The sequence below is a fragment of the Plecotus auritus genome, assembly GCF_963455305.1.
Source record: "Plecotus auritus genome assembly, chromosome: 9".
In the NCBI taxonomy this organism is placed as follows: domain Eukaryota; kingdom Metazoa; phylum Chordata; class Mammalia; order Chiroptera; family Vespertilionidae; genus Plecotus; species Plecotus auritus.
Genome location: NC_137783.1, coordinates 22,758,638 through 22,780,869, shown reverse-complemented (window position 1 = coordinate 22,780,869; position 22,232 = coordinate 22,758,638). Strand labels below are relative to the sequence as shown.

Sequence of the window (22,232 nt, the reverse complement as noted above, 5' to 3'; positions counted from 1 at the left end):
ACAGGCCCACCCGGAGTGGCTCAGTGGTTGAGCATTGACCTATGAACTAGGAGGTCAGGGTTCAATTCCTGGTCAGGATATGTGCCCTGGTTGCAGGCTTGATCCCCCAGTAGGGGAGGGGGGGGGTGCAGGAGGCAGCCAATCAATGATTCTCTCTCATCATTGATGTTTATATCTCTCTCCCTCTCCCTCTTTGAAATAAATAAAAATATATTTAAAAAAAAAAGAATAACAGAATAAATCAAAGGAAATATAAAGATAATGAAACTTAGAATGAAAATTAATGAACCAGAAAACAAATAAATGATAGAGAAGATTAAAAAAACAGTTAAAAGTGGATTTTTGAGGAAAAAATAAAACCTTAGAAAACATACCTGGCAAGATAGATCAAGATTGATTAAAAAAACAAAAATAATATTACCAAAATGAAGATTATAACTATAGGTAAAAGAGATTTAGGAAATACAGGATTTAGATAGAGGTCTGGATTTGAATGGGTTCCTTTGGGTATCAAAAGATAAGGGATTTATAGCAGCATTATTTGCAATAGCCAGAGGTGGCAGGCAACCCAAATGTCCATCCATGGATGAATGGATAAGCAAAATTAGATGTATGCATCAATGGAATATTATTCAGCCTTAAAAAGAAAGGATATTCTGCCCTAGCCAGTTTTGCTCAGTGGATGGAGCATCGGCCCATGGACTGAAGGGTCCCGGGTTTGATTCTGGTCAAGGGCACATACCTCTATTTCAGGTTTGATCCCTGGCCCTAGTTGGGGTGAATGCAGGAGGCAACCAATCAATGTGTGTCTCTCACATTAGTGTTTCTCTCTCTCTCTGTCTCTCCCCCTCCCTTCCACTCTAAGAATCAATGGAAAAAATATCCTCAGGTGAGGATTAACAAACAAACAAAAAACAAAAACAAAAAGGGAAGGGTATCTGTGGCATGGTACAACATGGATAAACCTTGAGGACGGTATGCTAAGTGAAATAAGCCAGTCACTAAATGACAAATACTTCATGATTTCTATTTAAGAGGTGCAGTAGTCACACTCACAGAAATGGGAAGTAGAATGGTTGTTGGCGAGGCGGGGCGTGGGAAGAATAGAGAGTTATTGTTTAATGGGTATAGAGTTTCAATTTTGCAAGTTGAAAAAAGTTCTGGTGATGGTGCAATGTAAATAGTATATTTAATGGTACCCTTAAAGTGGTATATTTTATGTATGTTTTACCACAATTTTAAAAAAGATAAGGGAAACTACTATCAACAACCATATACCAATAATTTTGAAATTCAAGAAAAATAACACTTGCCAAAGATCAACTCAAGAAGGAATAAAAAGTTTTAATTGTTCTATAAGTATTAAATTAATTTAATAGTTAAAACTCTTCTCTAGAAGAAAATAACCCCAGATGGTTTTGCATCTAAGTTCAACCCATCTTTTAAGAAAGAGAGCTTCCCAATTTTCTGTCATCTTTTTCCAGAAAATAGAAAAAGAGGGAACACATCCCAAGTCTTTCTAGGAGGCTAGATGCCAAACCCAAACGGAAATATAAGGTAAAAATTATAGGTCCATTCCACTCATGAAATAGATTACCCCTTTAGTTATAGAAAAATTCTTTTTCATTTTGTTTTATGCTTTTATCTTCGAATTTTTCTTTGATACTCATTGCCACCTATTGTATTGTTCTTTTTGTATATTTTTCTTATATCTTTGCCTGTCTATAATTTCAACATATCTGTCACTTTTATAAACCACATATTGTTTAGCCCTATCTGACAATTTTTTTCTCTTCTACTTAGTTAATTCCGTCAGTTCACATATAAAATATACATGTTTGGTATTATTCCTAAAATTATTTTTTGTTTTTTCTATTTAGTATGCCTGCTTTTTGTTTAATTTTATTTTATAGTTGACCATTTTTACTGTTATGTCCTCTGATGATTTAAAAATTCTTATACCTACCTGCCCTCCCCCCCCCCCAAAAAAAATTTCTCTACTTTACCCATACATTTTAAGCAAATGCATTTTAAGCCTACATTTTCTTATCAGTAAAAAAATCTATATATATATAGAAGGCTCAGTGACATCTGTCAGACTGGCCGGCTGGCCAGTACATATGATGTGCACTGGCAATTGACGTGCACTGGCAATTTAAAAATAAATGTTGACTTGCGCATGCGCAATACATATAAATCTTTCACTGGTGCCAATCTCATGTGATGCCAGAATGTAAATGGAGTCTTTGTAATGGTACTAGATTTATTATCAAAAGATTGTGACCTAGCATAATCGAAGCTGAAGTATTAACAGGATCTGCAGAAGGAGAGGTTGTTCTGATTCCAAGAATTGATTTGTCCCCATCTGACACTGGCCTCCCATTTAAATTAACTTGAAGACAGTTTCCTGTGATACCAGCATTTGTGATGACTATTAGTAAATCATGAGGACAACCTCTAGACAGAGTAGGAATATTCCTACCTGAACCCGTTTTCAGACATGGTCAGTTATATGTTGCTTTCTCTCAAGTTCGAAGAGTGTGTGACGTTAAAGTTAAAGTTGTAAATACTTCATCACAAGGGAAATTAGTCAAGCACTCTGAAAGTGTTTTTACTCTTAATGTGGTGTACAGGGAGATATTAGAATAAGTTTAATCAATTTATCAGTCATTGTTTTTATCAATGTTTTTATTTTTATATCATGTTATTGTTAACCAATTTACATATTATTTTCATATACATTTTACTAATTTTCTTTCATCTCTGACACTTCTATTATAGAGAAAGGGCGAATAGAGATATTAAAATACTTTGTATTTTAATTTTATAATACTACTAGAGACCCGGTGCACAGGATTTGTGCAGTGGTGCGGGGCATGGCCTGCGGGAATCAGCCCACTCTGGGAGCACTGCTCATCCCGGTCAGCTGAGTGGCACTCCTACTGTGGGAGTGCACTGACCACCAGGGGGCAGCTCCTGCATTGAGCATCTGCTCCCTAGTGGTCAGTGCGCATCATAGCGACTGGTCAAGCGGTTGTTCTGGTCGTTCTACCATTTGGTTGCTGGGCTTTTATATAGGATAGGATTTTATATATACTACTAGAGGCCTGGTGCACGGATTCGTGCACCAGTGGGGTTCCTTGGCCTGGCCTGTAGAGATCAGGCTGAAACCGGCTCTCTCATATCCCCCGAGGGGTCCTGGATTGCGAGAGGGCACAGGCCAGGCCGAGGGACCCCACCGGTGCACATTCGGGGCTAGGGAGGGACCACAGGAGGGCTCTAGGGCATGTCTGGCCCGTCTCACCCAGTCCCAATAGGCTGGACCCCAGCAGCAAGCTAACCTACTGATTGGAACGTCTGCCCCCTGGTGGTCAGTGTGCGTCATAGCGACTGGTCGCATGAATGGTCGGACACTTAGCATATTAGGCTTTTATTATATAGGATATTTATTGTATAGGATGTAATTTTTTGCAGTAACGAAATTACTGCATGAATCTTCTAATTTCCTTTTTTAAAAAAATATATTTTATTGATTTTTTTTTTTTTTTTTACAGAGAGGAAGGGAGAGGGATAGAGAGCTAGAAACATCGATGAGAGAGAAACATCGATCAGCTGCTTCTTGCAAACCTCCTACTGGGGATGTGTCCGCAACCAAGGCACATGCCCTTGACTGGAATCGAACCTGGGACCTTTCAGTCCGCAGGCTGATGCTCTATCCACTGAGCCAAACCAGTTAGGGCCTAATTAATTTCCTTTCAATGTGCATGAATCCGTGCACCAGGCCACTAGTTGATATAATAAAAATTTTAGGAGTATTACAAATTGCTCCCTCACTCCATAAACACACTTGATCTTAATTTAACATATTTTACTTAAGCATATTTTACTCTACTTCACCTAAGATTTTGTTGTAATAATTTGGGATATTATTCTTAATTCTTAATTTTAAGAATTATGTTTATTTATTTAAAGAATCCTTTTTATGTTAAACTGAATCCCTATATTAGTAAACTATTTACACTTAACTAATACTGGTATATTGCTTGCCACTTTTCTTATATACATATTATTTATTTCAGAGAGAGAGAGGGGCATTAATGATGAGAGAGAATCATTGATCAGCTGCCTCTGGCACACCCCACAATGGGGATTGAGCCTGTAGCCTGGGCATATGCCTTGATCTGGAATCAGACCACGTCCTCTTGGTTCTTTATAGGTGGACAATCAACCACTGAGCCATGCTAGCTGTATGTATACATCCTATGTAATAAAAGCCTAGGTGGCATCACACCCTCGCGCAACGTCATCACAAGATGGCCGCCACAAGATGGCTGCCCTCACGTCGTCACAAGATGGCTGCCTCAAAGATGACTGCCACAAGATGGCCGGCCGGGGAGGGCAGTAGGGGGCGACCAAGTTGGCAGGGAAGGGCAGTTGGGGGCCATCACGCCAGCAGGGGAGGGCAATTGGGGGCGAGATCAGGCCGGCAGGGGAGGGCAGTTGTGGGCGATCAGGCCGGCAGGGGAGGGCAGTAGGGGGCAACCAGGCCGGCAGGGGAGGGCAGTTGTGGGCCATCAGGCTGGCTGGGGAGCAGTTAGGGGGTGATCAGGCTGGCAGGCAGAAGTGGTTAGGGGCAATCAGGCAGGCAGGCAGGTGAGTGGTTAGGAGCCAGCAGTCCAGGATTGTGAGAGGGATGTCCGACTGCCGGTTTAGGCCCAATCTCCAGGATCGGGCCTAAACCGGCAGTCGGACATCCCCCAAGGGGTCCCGGATTGGAGAGGGTGCAGGCTGGGCTGAGGAGACTCCCCTCTCCCCCATGCATGAATTTTGTGCACTGGGCCTCAGTATGTATTTATGTGTGTGTGTATGTGTGTGTGTGTGTGTGTGTGTGTGTGTGTGTATATATATATATATATATACACACACACACACACACACATACACACACACATATGTATGCATATGTAGTATTTTCTCCTTTTTTGAGGTCTTTGTTGAGTCATTTTTTATTTAGCTGAACTACTTTATTTTTTTTATTTATTTATTTTTTAAATTTCTTTTTTCTTTTCTTTTTTTTAATATATTTTATTGATTTTTTACAGAGAGGAAGGAAGAGGGATAGAGAGTTAGAAACATCGATGAGAGAGAAACATCGATCAGCTGCCTCTTGCACACCCCCTACTGGGGATGTGCCCGCAACCAAGTTACGTGCCCTTGACCGGAATCGAACCTGGGACCTTTCAGTCCACAGGCCAACGCTCTATCCACTGAGCCAAACCGGTTTTGGCTGAACTACTTTATGTAACCTATCTCAGAGTGAATGGCTATCTTACTTTCCAAATCAGAGCATATGTAGTAATTTCTTTCTTTTACTCATGTCTGTGAATAATAAATTGGGTACAAAAAGTTTATTGTTTTTTTACCCTCAGAATTTTGTGAACATAGCTCCATTGGCTTTTGGCATTTACGTTTACTGATGAAATAACTAGCAGTCCAAGTCTCTTTCCTCTTAGTTCAAGTAAAATTAAGTAAAAATTCCCCTTCTTTGGAGCTTTTAAATTTTTATTCTTGAAATTTAGTTATTTTACCAGGAGAGTTATATATGTATGTGTGTGCTTTCCCCCACTGGGATTCTGCCCCAGTACTTCTCAGAGCCCATTAGATAATGAAGACTCAAGACACTGTTTAATGTTAGGAAGTTTTATTTTTTTTCTTCTTCTCCTCCCACCCACCTTTTTAAATTTTAAATTTCTTATTTATATTTATTGCCTTTCCTCGTTCTGAAAATCCTATTTTACAGATACTGAATATTATGGCCACTTCTCTCACCTTTTTCTCATGATTTCTGTATCTTCAGATTCAGTATACATTATGAAGACATTTCTTAAGTTGGTTTTCTAAGTCACTAATTGGTTGTATATTTTCTTACTCAGTACCTCTTTTTGGTTCTTTTGGCAGTTTTGTTTTTCTTTTTCCCCTCCTCCAAACATATTTTTCATTCTCTTTTTAGAGCAACTTGCTCTTTAAAAAAAAAAAAAAAAATGCCATTCCTCCCTGGTCTCAGTAGAAATACTATTTATAATTTTTCTTCAAGTTCTAGTATACTTTGGCTTCGCTAATTCTGTTTTAGTTTGTGCATTAGTTATAATTAAATTATTGTCTCTCTTCAGTATATCTGGTCAAGTTTTTTCATCACTTCTCATGCTGGGTTATTCTGAGGGTAATAAGTGAGCCACATCAGCAAATGGGCTCCTCAAAGTGCCTGGGCCAGGAACAGATGCCCAGAGAGAGAGGAAGAACTCTAAATGAATGTAGTTAGTTGTCCAGTGGTGGGATGGATTGTCTAAAGAGGAGGCTGGTTTTTTATCATTACCTGTAGAAGTTCATCCACATTTCTTTAGTTGCATGACATACTGAGATAACTGGAACATCAATGAAGAGTTGTTAATTGTCTTATATTATCTTGGATAAAACAGAAAAGATTATAAAATCTGGTGCTTTTTAATTACTTTCATTTTGGGGCTCACTTGGAGTTCAGTGTGATGTCAGAAAGTAATAACACCCTGGAGTTTTAAGTAAAGAACTCCAGATAATGTCAGTGCCATCTTTGCTTATTAGGACACTAGAGGCCCGGTGCACGAAATCCATGCACTGAGGGGGGGGCTCCCTCAGCCCAGCCTGCGTCCTCTCGCAGTCTGGGAACCCTCAGGGGATGTCTGACTGCTGGCTTAGGTCCATTGCCCGCTGCGCTTGCCAGTCATGAGCCCAGCTTGCCAGTCGTGAGCCCAGGCACTACCCCTGTGGGAGCACACTGACAACCAGGGGGCACTCCTGTGTTGAGCACCTGCCCCCTGGTGGTCAGTGCGCATCATAGCGACCAGTCGTTCTGGTCGTTGCACGGTAACGGTTTCTTATGCTTTTATTATATACTAGAGGCCCGGTGCACAAATTCATGCACCAGTGGGGTCCCTCAGCCTGGCCTGTGGGTCAGGCTGAAACCGACTCTCCGACATCCCCTGAGGGTTCCTGGATTGTGAGAGGGCTCAGGCCAGGCCGAGGGACCCTACCGGGGCACGATCGGGGCTGAAGAGGGACGTGAGAGGTTGGCCAGCTGGGGAAAGACTGCAGGAGGGCTTCAGGACGTGTCCCACCCATCTCACTCAGTCCTGATTGGCCAGACCCCAGCAGCAAACTAACCTACTAGTCGGAGCATCTGTCCCCTGGTGGTAAGTGCATGTCATAGTGAGCAGTTGAGCGGCCTTAGCATATCATTAGCATATTATGCTTTGATTGGTTGAACAGACAACTGGACGACTGGACACTTAGCATATTGGGCTTTTATTATATAGGACTAGTAGGTTAGTAGGTGATTGTTACTAGCAGGTACCTTTGAACTGATATTTTATAAAGTAACAATACTCTGTTGAAAATTGAGCTCTTTTATACCAAGCATCAAGTTGTACAAGATACCCAAGGGACCTTGATGTAAAAATTGCTAATTTTCTGATCTCCTAGTTTTTCTTCAGCACCCTTTTGTTTCTCAAATTGCTAACCTGGTATCTCAGAGGAGAGGTTCCTAAGACCCAGGAACCATTTTTCATTCAGTAATTTTTTTCTTTATTTCAGAAGTACAGGCTGTGTTGCTTACTTTAGTTAGCTTGCATATGATATGTTCCTATCCTGTTACTTTTCATGACCTGCCTTTCCCCCTTTAGTTAGAAATGGAGAAGAGATTCTGGTTTAGATTGAAGAGGGAAATATGTGAGAAATTTTAATCTTTTATCTTTTTTTTTCCCCTAGAGTTTTCTGATTAAACGAGAAGCTCAAAATCAGGCATATAGAGCCCTAGTATAAGAGAAACATTGTGGGAAACAGGAAGACCTTTCCATCCTTCTTGGAGCATTAAATCTCTGTGAGGAGATGAGATACAAATGTATGGAAAATAAAACAGGGTTTAGATAGCCTATAACAAATTTTACTTTACAGTATACTTCCATAGACAGTACTTTGCACATGACAGAAAACATAAGACAACTGACATTTACTTAAAAGGAGGAAATGATATGTGAATTCTGAAGATGAAAAAATTAGAAACTGAAGCTCCATGAGGGCAGGCATCATGTCTGTACACTGCCTACTCAGTGCCAGCCACTGTCCCTGGTTGGAAGGCAGGCTCTTAGTTAATGTATACTGAATAAGCGAATATGTATTTTTAAGCAAGTTGAAGAGTGCCTTGAAGAAGATAATTTATTTGTCAGAGATGAGATGCAAAGGCTTAAGAAAATATTAGGAGGTAGAAATGATAACTGACTATATTAGAACACCAACCTGACTGAAGCTGTGAGAATGAGCAGGAAGGTTCTGTGAAACTGGCTGCTTTTAAACAGTAGGTTGGGGTCAAATTATAAGCTGCTTTGATTGCTGGATTTAGGAATTTGGGATTTGTTTTTTAAATAATGTAGAATTTTTCTGAATAGATGGTAGCATTGTTAAAGCAGTGCTTCAGGAATGCAACCTGAAGACACAGTGCAGGCTGCAGTGAGGAAGAGTCTGGAGACCAGCTTTGAGACCAGTTGTAATGTTGGATAGGAATTCTTGGATAGTGATCATGTTCAGTAAAATTATTAATATTTCTTTATATGTAATATATTACATAAAAGTGCTTTTTAAATCCTAGTGATTGAACATAAAGACATGGCTATCTTTTTCAGTATTTATTTAATTTTCCATGACATTTTGTTATTGATCTTGAGGGCTTTTCTATGAGATCATGGTATAAATTTTGAATACATTTGTTCTTCCCTTATTTGCCTTTTGTTAATGTCAAGCATGGCACATGAGACAGTCCTTGTTGCTATGCAACTGCTAAATCCAATATTTAATATTAATAAAACTGAGTGGCATTAAGTTCAGTTAACAGAGGGTAGCAAAATATGGCTTTACAGTGTCAAGTCAATAATATTTGTGAGGTTTAATGTATTGTTGCAGATATGAGCAAAAGAAAAGTGACTTGTTTAAGTTAGTATTTTGATCAAATACTGGCTTTATGACCAGATTTTTTTATTGTTTCATTTCCGTCTTTCCCTTTCACTGCTTTTGCTCTGTGATTTGTTTTTTATTACTGTCTGTTGTGTTATTGATGAAGTTTTTTTCTGTTTTCTTATTCTTTCAGGTTCCATTGACCTTTGTAATTTTTAAAATTTTATCTTCTAAAGCTTTGTTTTGTTTTTGTTTCCCAATATTAGTTCTTGCTGTATTTACATTTTTCCTTTTCAAGAATTTATGGTTAGCATACAAGTTTCGAATTTGTTATGATTTCTTATGAACCCAGGTGAAAGCAAATTAGATTTGCTCTTCAGGATAAGAGCCACCTGTAATCTCATTTAGCAATTTGCAGTGTGTACTTGGTACTTTCAAGATACTGAAATATTTGTAAAATCAATTCTTTTTGTGGGGCGGGGGGTTGGAGGGTTTTAGAGTTGGAGGCATCCTGTGGGTTTTTTTTTTGTTTGTTTTTTTTTAAGGCTAGTGTTGGGAATATCTAGTTTGCAGAGATAGATTATATCTAGGAAGTCCTTTTCATTCTCTTACCTACCACTGCCTCTTCATCCTCAAAAACCTCAGTGCAACCCTTTCTCCTCTCTAGTGTGGGGAAGAAAGATCATAGTAATTTAGTAGAAAATGTTTTAATTGTAGCAGGCAGATAATAAACAGGCATACATACTTCCCAGTTTCTTAAATGGGTAGTTTGATCTTGCTAATATTCTTGGAATAATTTTGACGGGAAAGAACTAAGGAGAATTGAAAAACAGTTGCTCCTTAATAATAAGTTGAAAATCTAGAATCTAAAAAATAGTGCAGAAAAATCAGCTTTCTAACTACAATGTAGATAACACAAACTCTAGAGATTACTCTTTAATTATGGCTTAATGCTAAGGACAAAGAAATTCGTAAAATTACAATGTTATTCTTATAGCCAGATAAAATACTGTTCCCAGGGACCATCTTATCTGACCCCTTACCTTCCAAACCTTTTATGGTAATTGAATTTGTGGTAAGGAAATGCAACATGTGTGTGAACCTCAGGTATTCACTGGCTATAGTAATTAATTAACCAATTTCTGAGAGAGGAAGAATGGGAGAGACAGGGAGGGACAAAAGGAGGGAGGGCGAGAGAGAGAGAGAGAAACAGAGAGAGGGAGAGAGAGAAACATCATTTGTTTGCCTTCCACATGGACCCTGGACTGGGGACAGAAACACAACCTGGGTATATGTCCTAACCAAGAATTGAACCCACCACTGACAGACACTCCAGCCAACTGAACCACACCAGCGAGGGCCTGGCTATCCTATATAATAAAAGCCTAATATGCTAAGTGTCTGGTTGACCAGTCGGCTGTTAACCAATCAAAGTATAATATGCTAATGATATGCTAAGGCCACTCAACCACTCACTATGACATGCACTGAACACCAGGGGGCAGGCAGTCGACTGGTCGACCAGTTGCTGTGACGTGCACTGAACACCAGGGGGTAGACGCTCTGACTGGTAGCTTAGCTTGCTGCTGGGGTCCGGCTGATTGAGACTGAGCGAGATGGGCCGAACACGCCCATGGTCCCTCCCTGGCTGGCCAACCTCCTGTGTCTCTCCCTGGCCCTGATTGTGCACCAGTGGGGTCCCTCGGCCTGGCCTGTGCCCTCTTGCAATCTGGGACCCCTCGGGGAATGTTGAAGAGCCGGTTTCGGCCTGATCCCGCAGACCATGCTGAGGGACCCCCCTGGTGCATGAATTCGTGCACCGGGCCTCTACTAGTATTTTAAATTAGTGCTTCACTCTCTTTTGAACATGGGAGTACTTTTTAAATATTAAAAATTATAAAGCCTTATCAGTGGTCGGCAAACTGATTAGTCAACAGAGCCAAATATCAACAGTACAACGATTGAAATTTCTTTTGAGAGCCAAATTTTTTAAACTTCTTCTAACGCCACTTCTTCAAAATAGATTGGCCCAGGCCGTGGTATTTTGTGGAATAGCCACACTCAAGGGGCCAAAGAGCCGCATGTGGCTCGCGAGCCGCAGTTTGCCGACCACGGCCTAGGTGATAGTAGATTATGACAAAATGCATAGTGCCCCCAACTACTAGGAATTCAGTAACACTTTCTATGTTTTCTTAATCATAGTAACAATTCTATGCAATTGAAAAGTAGTATGTACATTGAATGCACAATACATACTAATTTTTTCTAAAGGTCACACTTAAAGTATACATGGATACATTTGAGCTCCCAGTGAGGCACACAACACATAATTTGGGAACCACTACTCTAATCCATTGTTTCTGTCATGTTGTATAAAGGTGCAGTCTGATTCCCTTCCTCTTTTTCCTTACTCTCTTAACCCATAGAAAACAAGATGGCAAAGATATTTTTATTTTTATTATTTATTTATTTTTTTAAATATTTTTTTATTGATTTTTTTACAGAGAGGAAGCGAGAGGGATAGAGAGTTAGAAATATCGATGAGAGAGAAACGTCAATCAGCTGCCTCTTGCACACCCCCTACTGGGGATGTGCACACAACCAAGGTACATGCCCTTGACCGGAATCGAACCTGGGACCTTTCAGTCTGCAGGCCGATGCTCTATCCACTGAGCCAAACTGGTTAGGGCCGGCAAAGATATTTTTAAATTGCTTTTTATTGCTTTGATCATCAATATTTGATTAAATAAATCAAACTTTTTTGTGTGTGTTTCATTTTCTACTTTATACTGGTACAAGATGATGCTAGTTTAAACATTTATGTATAGGTATATTTAATTTCTTATTTTAAAAAAGTATGTTTTTATTGATTTCAGAGAAGAAGGGAGAGGGAAAGAAAAACATCAATGATGAGAGAGAATCATTGGTCAGCTGCCTCCTCCAGGCCCCACACTGGGGATCGAACCCGCAATCCAGGCTTATGCCCTGACCAGGAATTGACCTCTGGTTCATAGGTCCACACTCAACCACTTAGATACTCTGGCTGGGCTCCTTTTTAAATTCTTTATTAGAGAGTGGAAGAAAGGGGAGAGAAACAGAGAGAAACCTCAGTGTGAGGCGGACACATCAATTGGTTGCTTCCTGCATAACACCTAACTGGGCTGGGGATCCAACCTGCAACCTAGGTAGGTGCCCTTGACTGGGAATCGAACCCGAGACCGTTCGGTGCATGGGCCGATGCTCCAACCACTGAGTTGCACCGTCCAGGGCTCTCATATTTTTGTATGTATAATTAGTAGGTTTTAACTTCATAAAGGAACCAGTAAATAGTTAATTGTGGCAATGTGAAATAATCACAGTGTTTTTCTGTTAAAATGTTATATAGTTGCTTTTTTCTATAGTGATATATATATTGGTGTTCTCAGTGAGGATTTTCCTTCTTCAAAAAACTATTAGCTTGGCCCAGCCAGTGTGGGTCAGTGGTTGAGCATACCAGACCTGTGAACCAGGAGGTCACAGTTCGATTCTGTCAGGGCACATGCCCGATTGTGGGCTCAAACTCCAATAGGGGGCTTGCAGGAAGCAGCCCATCAGTGATTTCCCTCTCATCATTGATGTTTCTCTCTCTCTCCCTTTTCCTTCCTCTCTCTGAAATCAATAAAAGCATATTTAAAAAAAACAAACACCTATTAGCTTGAAAATACGTTGTCTCAGTTGATTTTAGAAACATACTATTTGATTAATCCAGAATGCTGCGGAAACTTGGAAGCAGTTTGACTCTTATTGGGAAAGGCGCCTTTTAACCTAGACTTCGAATGTTTTTATAAAGAAGTATTTGGGATTTTGGAAGATGGTAAGAGAACCCATGAGTTTCCATTCCTTTATTAGTTATTTCTAGCATTGTCTGTTTTATGTAGTTCTTGAATGTGCTCTGAATTTGTATTGAATGTTAATCATTGACAAAAATGCAAAGCCTTTTTTTAAGATTTGTCATTGACACTCTTCCCCTAGCATCTCTTCAATAATAATCAATCTATGGATCCTTGAGAACTGGAGAAAAACCCCATCATTTTTTCATGCGATAGATTAATATTAAATTACAATAGGGAGTATTATAATAATGGATTTTTTTCCATCCTTTCAGGGTTTGAAAGTATTCTTGAAGGGCTGTTTGGACCTGCATTTTTAAAAGATCTCAGTTTATTTAAAGGTATTCAAAATATTTTTTTGTTATTTAAAAATCATCCTGGTGACATGATACCTTGGTGATTTAAGCCTCTGTCTTCTTTTTATTCACAGTTTTGTGGGTTAAAGCTATATCAATGTAAGCATCTTTTTGTGTTTAGTTAATAATGTAAAACATATGTATGAATAAGGTATTTTAACTAGTGAGCAGTTACTGTTAAAATTTTACATAAATAGGAACCTGTCTACTATTAAGTAAAGAATTTTTTGTTAAAATAATATTTTTGACATTCTTATTTGTTTCCTGAAAAATCCTCATTTGTGACTATTAATTTGTTATTCCTACTATTTTTGCAGACTGTGAACCTGAAAGCATTTCTGATTGGACTTTTGATGAAAATTGTCTATTCTGTTGCTTGAGAAGAGATAAAGTAAAGGTAACCAAGAAACTCAATGAAACTTGTCTAGTGCATTTTATAGTTTTTATTTTTTCAAAATTTGATTACTTTGGTGGAGACTTGTAGGAAAAGAAAGATATGAGCCTGTATCTATATATATATAAAAGGCTAAGTGACTGGATGACTGGCCGGTATGTATGATACACACTGACCACCAGGGGGCAGATGCTCAATGCAGGAGCTGCGGAGCTGCAGTGACTTGGCACCCCAGAACCAGAGAAGTGGGAGCCTGATTCCTCACAGGGCTGCACAATTCCATCTTTGGCCGTGGGTCATGTTGTTGCTGGGGCACTGTCACCCAGAATCTGGTTTACTGCCGAGCTGCGGTGACTGCAGATGCCCTTTGAGCTGTGGCATGGTGCTGCCCCAGGTGCAGCTGGTGGGGAGGGACCAAGAGAGGCTGGCTCCAGGGCGTGTTCAGCCCATCTCACCCAGTCACACTCCACCGGCCACCTTCTAATCAATTTATTTTCAATGTGCACAAATCGTGCACCGGGCCACTAGTCCTATATAATAAAGAGGGAGTATGCAAATTGACCATCACACCATCACAAAGATGGCGGCGTCCAGTCCCCTCAGCCCTGCCGGAGTCCCCCAGTCCTTTTAGCTCTGCTGGAGGGGGGGCCAGGTGGTAGGTGCGTGGTGCGGTGGGTCCGGCCATTCCTTGCGCCTGCTGCCGGAGTCCCACAGTCCTTTCAGCCCAGGGGGGGTGCAGCTGGCACACGGTGTGGCCGGACTTGCCCTCAGCCCCGCAGCTGCCCAGGGCCGGCCCAAGGCGTAGGCCAGCCTCAGATGTCGGCCCAGGGCTGCCTGAGGCTCACGTAACCAGAGCCGGCGGAGGCTTGCACTGCTGGCAGTGGCAGCAGCAGAGGTATGGGGGCGTCGCCTTCCCCTGATCACTGGGTTGCCTCACACCCCTGAGAGCTCCCGGACTGTGAGAGGGGGCAGGCTGGGCTGAGGGACCCCCCGCCTCCAGTGCATGAATTTTCATGCACCGGGCCTCTAGTTTATTAATAAAAGATTTGATAGTAACTCAGTTTGCAATTTAGTGTTTCTAGTCTGCTGATTAGCCTTTTGAGAAATCTATAGTCCAGCATGTGTTGCTTTTATTCATATAGTTCACTAGGCAGAATAACTGACTGGGTGTCAGTTAATTATTCTGCCTAGTTATTTATTTTAAATATGAAGTATATGGTAATTCAAGTAATGGGAGTCATTTGGACAAAAAGAATAGCAACATGGATCTGGATCAAGTAGCTACTAATTTATGTAGATTTATGATAGATTGTGATTTATTCTTTAGTATAAGATGTTTCTTCATAATATTTGAGTATGATTGCTCTTTGTATTCAACTGCAGAAATTGGCTGTAGCTTTGGGTTTGTGTTTTGTGTTAAATAAAAACATAAATAGAATTTTGGTTTAAAAACATTTCAATTGTTGGAAAAATTTATTAGTAATGGTTTTCTGTTTTCTGTTTCTTTTCATGGTACTTCTGTTCCCAGTTTTAAAGCTTTGGAAACATTTTTAATTCCTTCCTCTGCCTTGTACATGTCTAACTTTACCAGATTATATCAGTTGTTCCCTCACCAAATTTCATCCCCTCCCCACCCCCATTCATCATTGTACTTCAGGCTTCTAGCATTATTTCTGAACTCCTGAAATATTATGATTCGTCCCTCAGTTGTCTTCAGTCTGTTAAACACTGCTACAGCCTTGACCCTCACCCCTCCATAGTGGGAATGTTACCCTATACTGAGTCTCCAGTGATTTTCTCGTTGTCTTCTGGGTATGTTAGCCTAACACTCAGTGACTCAGTACCCTCCACAGTTCATTTTTCTTTCTAAAGCTGTCCCACTCGTGTTCTATATATTTTTCTCTTAGCTAAACTGGTCTGATAATTTGTGTTAAACAACATGCTTTACTATTTGGACTACAGCGTTGCACGCCTGTTATTCTCAAAAGCTTGAATCCCCTTGCTCTTACTCTTGCCTAAGCCCCTCCTTTCCTGTGAATGGCAAACCTTTGCTCTTATTGCTGTTTCAACCCTTCACGCTGTTGCAGTAAACGTGATCTATACCATTTATTTGTCATTTACTACTCAGTATTATTTCGTCCATCCTTTTCTATGTTTGAATCTTGTATTCCTGAGTATATTGTCAACCTCTGAAGACTGTGAGCCATGTTGTATGCTTCCTTTTACCCTTGCACATAGCCTTGTACCGCCATTGTTGACAAGTGCATTAAAATCTGAAAGCAGGTTTAAGAGCTTCTTACTGTTCTTTTGTGGCATCTTTTTTTCTGCTTACTACATGAAAAAGTTGTTGTGACTATTCATAGTGGTCTGTTTTCATTGAATTAATGAGGAAAGTGTTTTGAAATTTAGTGTGGTTTGAAAAAGAGAGACCAGAAAATTAAGCAACCGCCAATGAAGTTGAAGTTTTAAACTCTGTGTGTGTTTGTGTTGGTATGTTGTGACTATTTACTGAGCAAGTCATTTAATAAGTGTTTTAGTAGAATAGAAGGAGCAACTATTAGTTACCTTTTTTTTCAGGGTGGTATTGAGCAGAAAGCCTTTCTATGTTTAGTAGTTGAGTACAGTACATTCTTGTAATGTGATTGAGTTTTCCATTGCTATATGAGGGTGAAATAGTGACTGAATATTTTTAGAAGAAAATACATAAATAGCAAAGTATGGAATCCTGTAGTATTTAAAACAGCTGTTCTTACTGTTCTACAATTTTTAGTTGGTTTTCTAATTAGAATATTTCCAGTTGACAACACATTTAGTTCTGGGAAAGATGTTTTTAGCCCTTAGATACTTCACTACCTGTACTTGGTTTATTTTTTTTCAGAGACAGCCATAACATTTATAATGGAAAATAGGAAGAGAAAGAGCCTAGCCCTAGCTGGTTTGGTTCAGTGGATAGAGTGTTGGCCTGCGGACCCAAGGGTCCCGGGTTCGATTCCGGTCAAGGTCATGTACCTCAGTTGCAGGCTTCTCTCCGGCCTGGGCCCTGGTTGGGGCACATGCAGGAGGCAACCAATCAATGTGATTCTCTCACATTCATATTTCTCTCTGTCTTTTCCTCTTTCTACCCCTTTCTCTAAAAATCAATGGGAAAATATCATCGGGTGAGGATTAAGAGAAAGAGAGAGAGAGAGGGAGGTAGGGAGGGGGAGAGGGAGAGGGAGAGGAAAAGAAAGAGCATAGAAAATGAATTGTCAAGCATTTATCTTTAGTTTTGTTAGATTTAAAGTGATTGTGCTGGAACTCTTTGCAGGCACTTGGAGCATTTCATCTGAGAAGGACTGTACTCCACTGGCTTGAGGCTTGCACTTTAAGGCTGCTTTAGGATTCCAAAAAAAAGAAGGAAATATCTGGAGGGTATGGTAACAGCCAATAGGTGGCAGCAGAGCATGCTGTTGGAATCTTGTGTGAGGTTGGCATGATGAGAAAATCTAGATAATGTTTGGAAAAACTGTTAGAAATATTTGATATTTGGGAAAGAGGAGGAGCTGTGCATTTTTTTAGTTATTTGACTTTTTAGTAGATACTGAAGCTGTTAAAATGGATAAAAAAATACATACTAGTATTATTTATATTTTTTAAAAATGTAGGTGAAAAATACAAATTCACTTCTTAGGAAAATAGAACCAGGGATTCATCTACAGATTAGTAAAACAATTGTTGGTTTGCACTTCAGGATCCTGCAACAGTTAGAAAATATAGTTGACCCTTGAACCACACAGGTTTGAATTGCGTGGATCTACTTATATGTGTATTTTTTTCAGTAAATACCTGTACTGTGTGTGATCCGTGGTTGGGAGTCCACTGACTATATGCATTGATCTACATCATTTTATATAGAGGACTTAAGCATCTGTACATTTTGATATTTATTAGAAGGAGAGGCATCCTGAAACCAATTCCCTGCAGATACCAAGAACAACTTAAGTTTGAGGGGAGTAAAAAGTTATACATGGATTTTTGACTCCGCCAGTGGGTCGGTGCCCCTAACCCCTGTGTTCAAAGGTCAACTGTATAATTTTTAAGGGAAAGGTAACTTACATCTTTTGAGCATCTACTATGTGCCTGTTACTTATATTTGTTCCCGTTTAATTCTCACAACAATCCTATAAAGTTGGTTAAAGTCATCTCAGTTTTTATTTATAAATAAAGAAATAGGAAGGTTAAGGATGACTAAATTATGGGCAAAGTCAAATACCTGGGACTTGATCCATGTTTTTTGAAAACATGCATTTTTATAACAAAGCTAGGAACAGGAATATGGAAAACGGAGAGCAATAATTAAGTAGGACTTAGAATTGCTCAGTTTGAAAGAGTGGGAGAATATGAGCGTAAATGGACATGAATTTATTTCAGATAGACACTCATCTGTGTAAGAATCTCTTAGTAAGTGAAAGCCTGCCTACCTGCCTGGCTTGCTTTTTTCTTTCTTTCCTTCCTTTTCTGTTTGTTGGGCACATAGTAGGCACTCAGTAAAATATTTACTAAACTAGTGACCCAGCGTGTGAAATCGCGTGAGACCCGGGACCCCCGAGTCCCACCAGTGCTTCAGGACTTCCCTGGGTCCCGCTGGTGCCTCCCGGTGGCGCTGGCAAGACCCAGAGTCAAGTCCCCGCCCACCTGCATGTGCCTCACCGCGCACATGCTCCACCCACGCATGCCTTGCCACGCACTCACCACGCACGCAGCTTCCTGGTGACCAGTCTTTGGTCATTACAGCATTACGACCGCTAGGTTTTTATTATATAAACTAGAGGCCCGGTGCATGAAATTCATGCATGGGGGGGGGGTCCCTCAGCCCAACCTGTACCCTCTCCAATCTGTGGGATCGGGCCTAAACTGGCAGTTGGACATCCCTCTCGCAATCTGGGACCTCTGGCTCCTAACCGCTCACCTGCCTGCCTGCCCTAACCACTCTGCCAGCCTGATCCCCCTAACTGCCCTCCCCTGCTGGCCTCATCTCCCTAATTGCCCTTCCCTGCCAGCCTGATCCCCTTAACTGCCCTCCCCTGCCGGCCTGGTCACCCCTAACTGCCATTCTTCTCTATTTACTTCCACTGTTATAATATCTAGCTACCTGCCTAATTATCACTATCATTTATCTTTTTTCTTTTCTGACTCCTACTTTTAAAATCTGTCCCCAGTGCACAACTATACTTGATTTTCATTATAGTCCTACAGTTCACTCATACATCCTCTTTCCTTCTTTAACTCTGTTCTCTACTGACTCCATTATAAAGTTCATCCCTCCCTCCTTGCTTTCTTCCCCATATTCCCCCCTCCTCCCTCACTCTTTTACTCTTTTTACAAGCTAATTAAAAATTCTATGCTTTCCGTCCTTAGTACTGACTGCTTTCCTCTCAGGGACCTGTAGCTACCTCTGTTTGGGCACTCGGGCTTCTCTCGCACCGGCTTTGAGGGCCCGAGCGATGACACAGCTGTGTCTTGCCTACCGTGGCCCGTGCCTCCCCCCTCTGAGTTGGGGGAGGGTCCAGCCAGCCCAAGCCGGCGTCCATCACAGGGACCGCTGCGTTACATGCACGCATGTGTGCATTCATGCATGCGCAAGGCTTTTCTCCAGTTGAGTTCTGAAGTGGGACACAGAGGCCTTTCCCACCCCCTGGCGTGCCCGCTCTCACGCCTTGAGCAGCTCTCCATCCGCTCCCCCCAGAATTCGCAGGCGACGGGCGTGCTTGCGCAGGCACATTCAGGACCCGGCTTGTCCTCGGGGGGGGGGGGGGGGTGTTCCGCCCAGGATGCAAGCCCCTGTCTGGGTCAGACTGGGCAGATGAATAGATAGACGGCTGGAGAAAGCCGTGGTGGCTTCCCTGTGGTGTAAGGGTCGCCTGTGGTCTCCATGGTGGCGGGGCTGGGGCCGCATGGCGGGAGGAGGCTTTGAGGTTGTGCACTTGGGAGGATTGACCGGTGTCCTGGGCATCGCGGGGCCGACCTGTGTGTCTGTGGCAGTGGGATCCCCGCGTTGTTTACCCGGTGGCCTGTCCAGGTCCGGTGCCTTACCTCGACATCCACTCTCTGTCGTCATACCCTGGCCCTTCCTTCGTGTTGGGTCCACACCTTCTCGATTTGTGTGCACGACCCTTCCCGGGGGTCACTGCCGATGCGTGCACCCCCGGGTTGGCGTCTACCGACCGTGCCCCGAGAACCGGCCTTCTGCCATTTTTTGTGTCATCCCTCAGCGCCCCCCCCCCCCACTCACTGAGGGGCTTGGTGGTGTCCCCAGACAGAGTGCTCTCGGACGGGGCGCGGTGTCGCGGGGGTGTTTGTCGGGCACGTGCACTCGGGAGAGAAAGAGGACTCCGGGAGAGAAAGAGGACTCCGGCACCGGGGGCAGGGAAGCGAGCCTCATGCAAGTCCCCCCGCTGCGCGCGCAGCCTCCTGTTAGTCTGTCACTATACAAATTGGTTGTTACTGTGACATCGTTAGGACCAATTTGCATATTACCTCTTTATTATATAGATGAGTAACAAAAAAGTCAGGAGGCTTACTATACTGGAGAATTATAATATTTAAAAAAAATATTTTTTGATTGATTTCGGAGAGGGAAAGAGATAGAAACATCAGTGATGAGAGAGAATCATCTATCAGCTGCCTCCTGCGCACCCCCCACTGGGGATTGAACCCGCAACCAGGGCATGTTGGGAATTGAGCTGTGACCTTCTGGTTCATAAGTCACTGCTCAACTACTGAGCCACACCAGCTGGGCAGAATTATAATAATAATAGCTATTTTGAGTGCTTACATGTGCCAAGCATATTTACTCGTGTGTCTTTTATATATTTTTTTAGCCTTTCAAAAAATAATTTCAGGTTTATAAAACACTTGTAAAAATAATTCCTGTATGCCCTTTACTCAGAGTCCCCAAATATTAACATCTTATGTAACCGCCCTACAGTTATAAAAGTAAGGAAATTAACATTGATGCAATACTATTATCTAATCTGCATGCCTTTTGAAATTTGCCAGCTATCCCAATAATGTCATTTTTCTGGTACAGGATCCAATCTAGCTCATGCTTTGTATTTAGTTGTGATGCCTCTTTAATCTCCTTTAGTCTGCGATGGTTCTGTTTTTCTTGACCTTTCATAATATTGACACTTTTGAAGAATACTGGCAAAATGATTTGTAGCGTGCTCCTCACTTTAGGCTTGTTTAATGACTCCTCACTTAAGCATTTTTTGGCAAGAATTTCACAGAATTGATGTGGTATCATCCTTAGTGTTCTATGTCAGGAAGCATATGGTTGATGTTTACTTTAATCACTTAGTTAAGGTGGTGTCTGCCAGTTTTTTCTCATTAAGGTTTCAGTTTTTTCCCTCCTGTTGTACTTAGAAGGTGTCTTGTGGTGAGGCACTTTGAGACTTTGTAAATATCTTTTTGTCATCATACTAGTTTCTCCTCCATACAGTAATTTTAGCATCCATTAATGTTGCTTGAAAAACTTAACTGTGGTAATAATGATTAATGATGATTTTCTATTTCTTATGTCTCTATTAGTTGCAATTCTTCTATAAGGAAGAGCTTTCCCTTCTCCATTAATGTGTTTATTTGTTTACCTACTAGTATAGACTTGTGGATTCTTATTTCATTCTATGGACTATAATTCATTACAGTTACTTATTTCTTTAGTTGACATTATCCTAGATTTGGCTATTGGGAGCCCTTTCGGGTTGGCTCCTTATCTTTTTTGACATGTTCCTATAATTTGTTTTTAGCACTTACTTATTTTTTTGGCACCAAAAAATGTTCCAGGCTTATTTTTGCTTTTCCTGTCCCAAACCTGGATTTCTTCAAGGAACCCTAGTTTCTTTATTTGGAGAGATGTATAAGAAAGCAAAGTTTGGGCACTGGGGGTATTCATTGCTTCTAAGTCACCATGCTGTGTCTCCTAGACTTATTTTAAAACTGAAAGTTTGTACCTTAAAGATTACCCTGGCTCAGTGGATAAGAGTGTCCGCCTTTGGACTGAAGGGTCCCAGGTTCGATTCCGGTCAAGGGCATGTACCTTGGTTGCAGGCACATCCCCAGTAGGGAGTGTGCAGGAGGCAGCTGATCGATGTTTCTAACTCTCTCTCCCTCTCCCTTCCTCTCTATAAAAAATCAATAAAATATGTTCAAAAAAATAAAAAGATTACCCTCATCCATTTTTCACGGCCATCATGGCAACCACCAATTCATTCTCTGCATCTATGAGTAGGTTTGTTTGTTTTCAGATTCCACATGTGAGATCATAAGTTTTTTGCCTTTCTGTCTTTACTTATTTCACTTAGTGTAATGTCCTCAAGTTTCATCCATGTTGTCACAAATGGCAAGATTTTTTTTATGGTTGAATAATAGTCCTGTGTTATGTGTGTGTAGATAGATAGAAAACATTTTCCTTATCTATTCATCTATCTGTGGACACTTAAGTTGCTTCCATATTTTGGCTATTGTAAAGAATGCTGCAGTGAACATGGCAGGGGGGTTCATATATTTTTTTGAGTTAGTGTTTTTGTTCCCTTCAGATAAATACCCAGAAGTGGAATTGCTAAATCATATGGTATTTCTATTTTTAACTTTTTG

The 22,232-nt window shown here is 41.1% G+C and overlaps 1 protein-coding gene across 8 annotated transcripts in view; it reads left to right on the top strand.

Moving 5' to 3' along the window:
* LCOR (ligand dependent nuclear receptor corepressor) overlaps positions 1–22,232 on the top strand; it is a 120,437-nt gene that overhangs the window by 33,288 nt on the left and 64,917 nt on the right. For 5 of the 8 annotated variants that reach the window (XM_080687638.1, XM_080687634.1, XM_080687632.1 and 2 more), the window contains 2 exons: positions 13,124–13,189; positions 13,522–13,601. The exons of 1 other annotated variant lie outside the window; for it this stretch is intronic. In XM_080687638.1, coding sequence (XP_080543764.1) covers positions 13,124–13,189; positions 13,522–13,601 — 146 coding nt within the window. The remainder of the gene's footprint in view (positions 1–13,123; positions 13,190–13,521; positions 13,602–22,232) is intronic. 2 more of the 8 variants (XM_080687633.1, XM_080687636.1) reach the window with 1 other exon arrangement.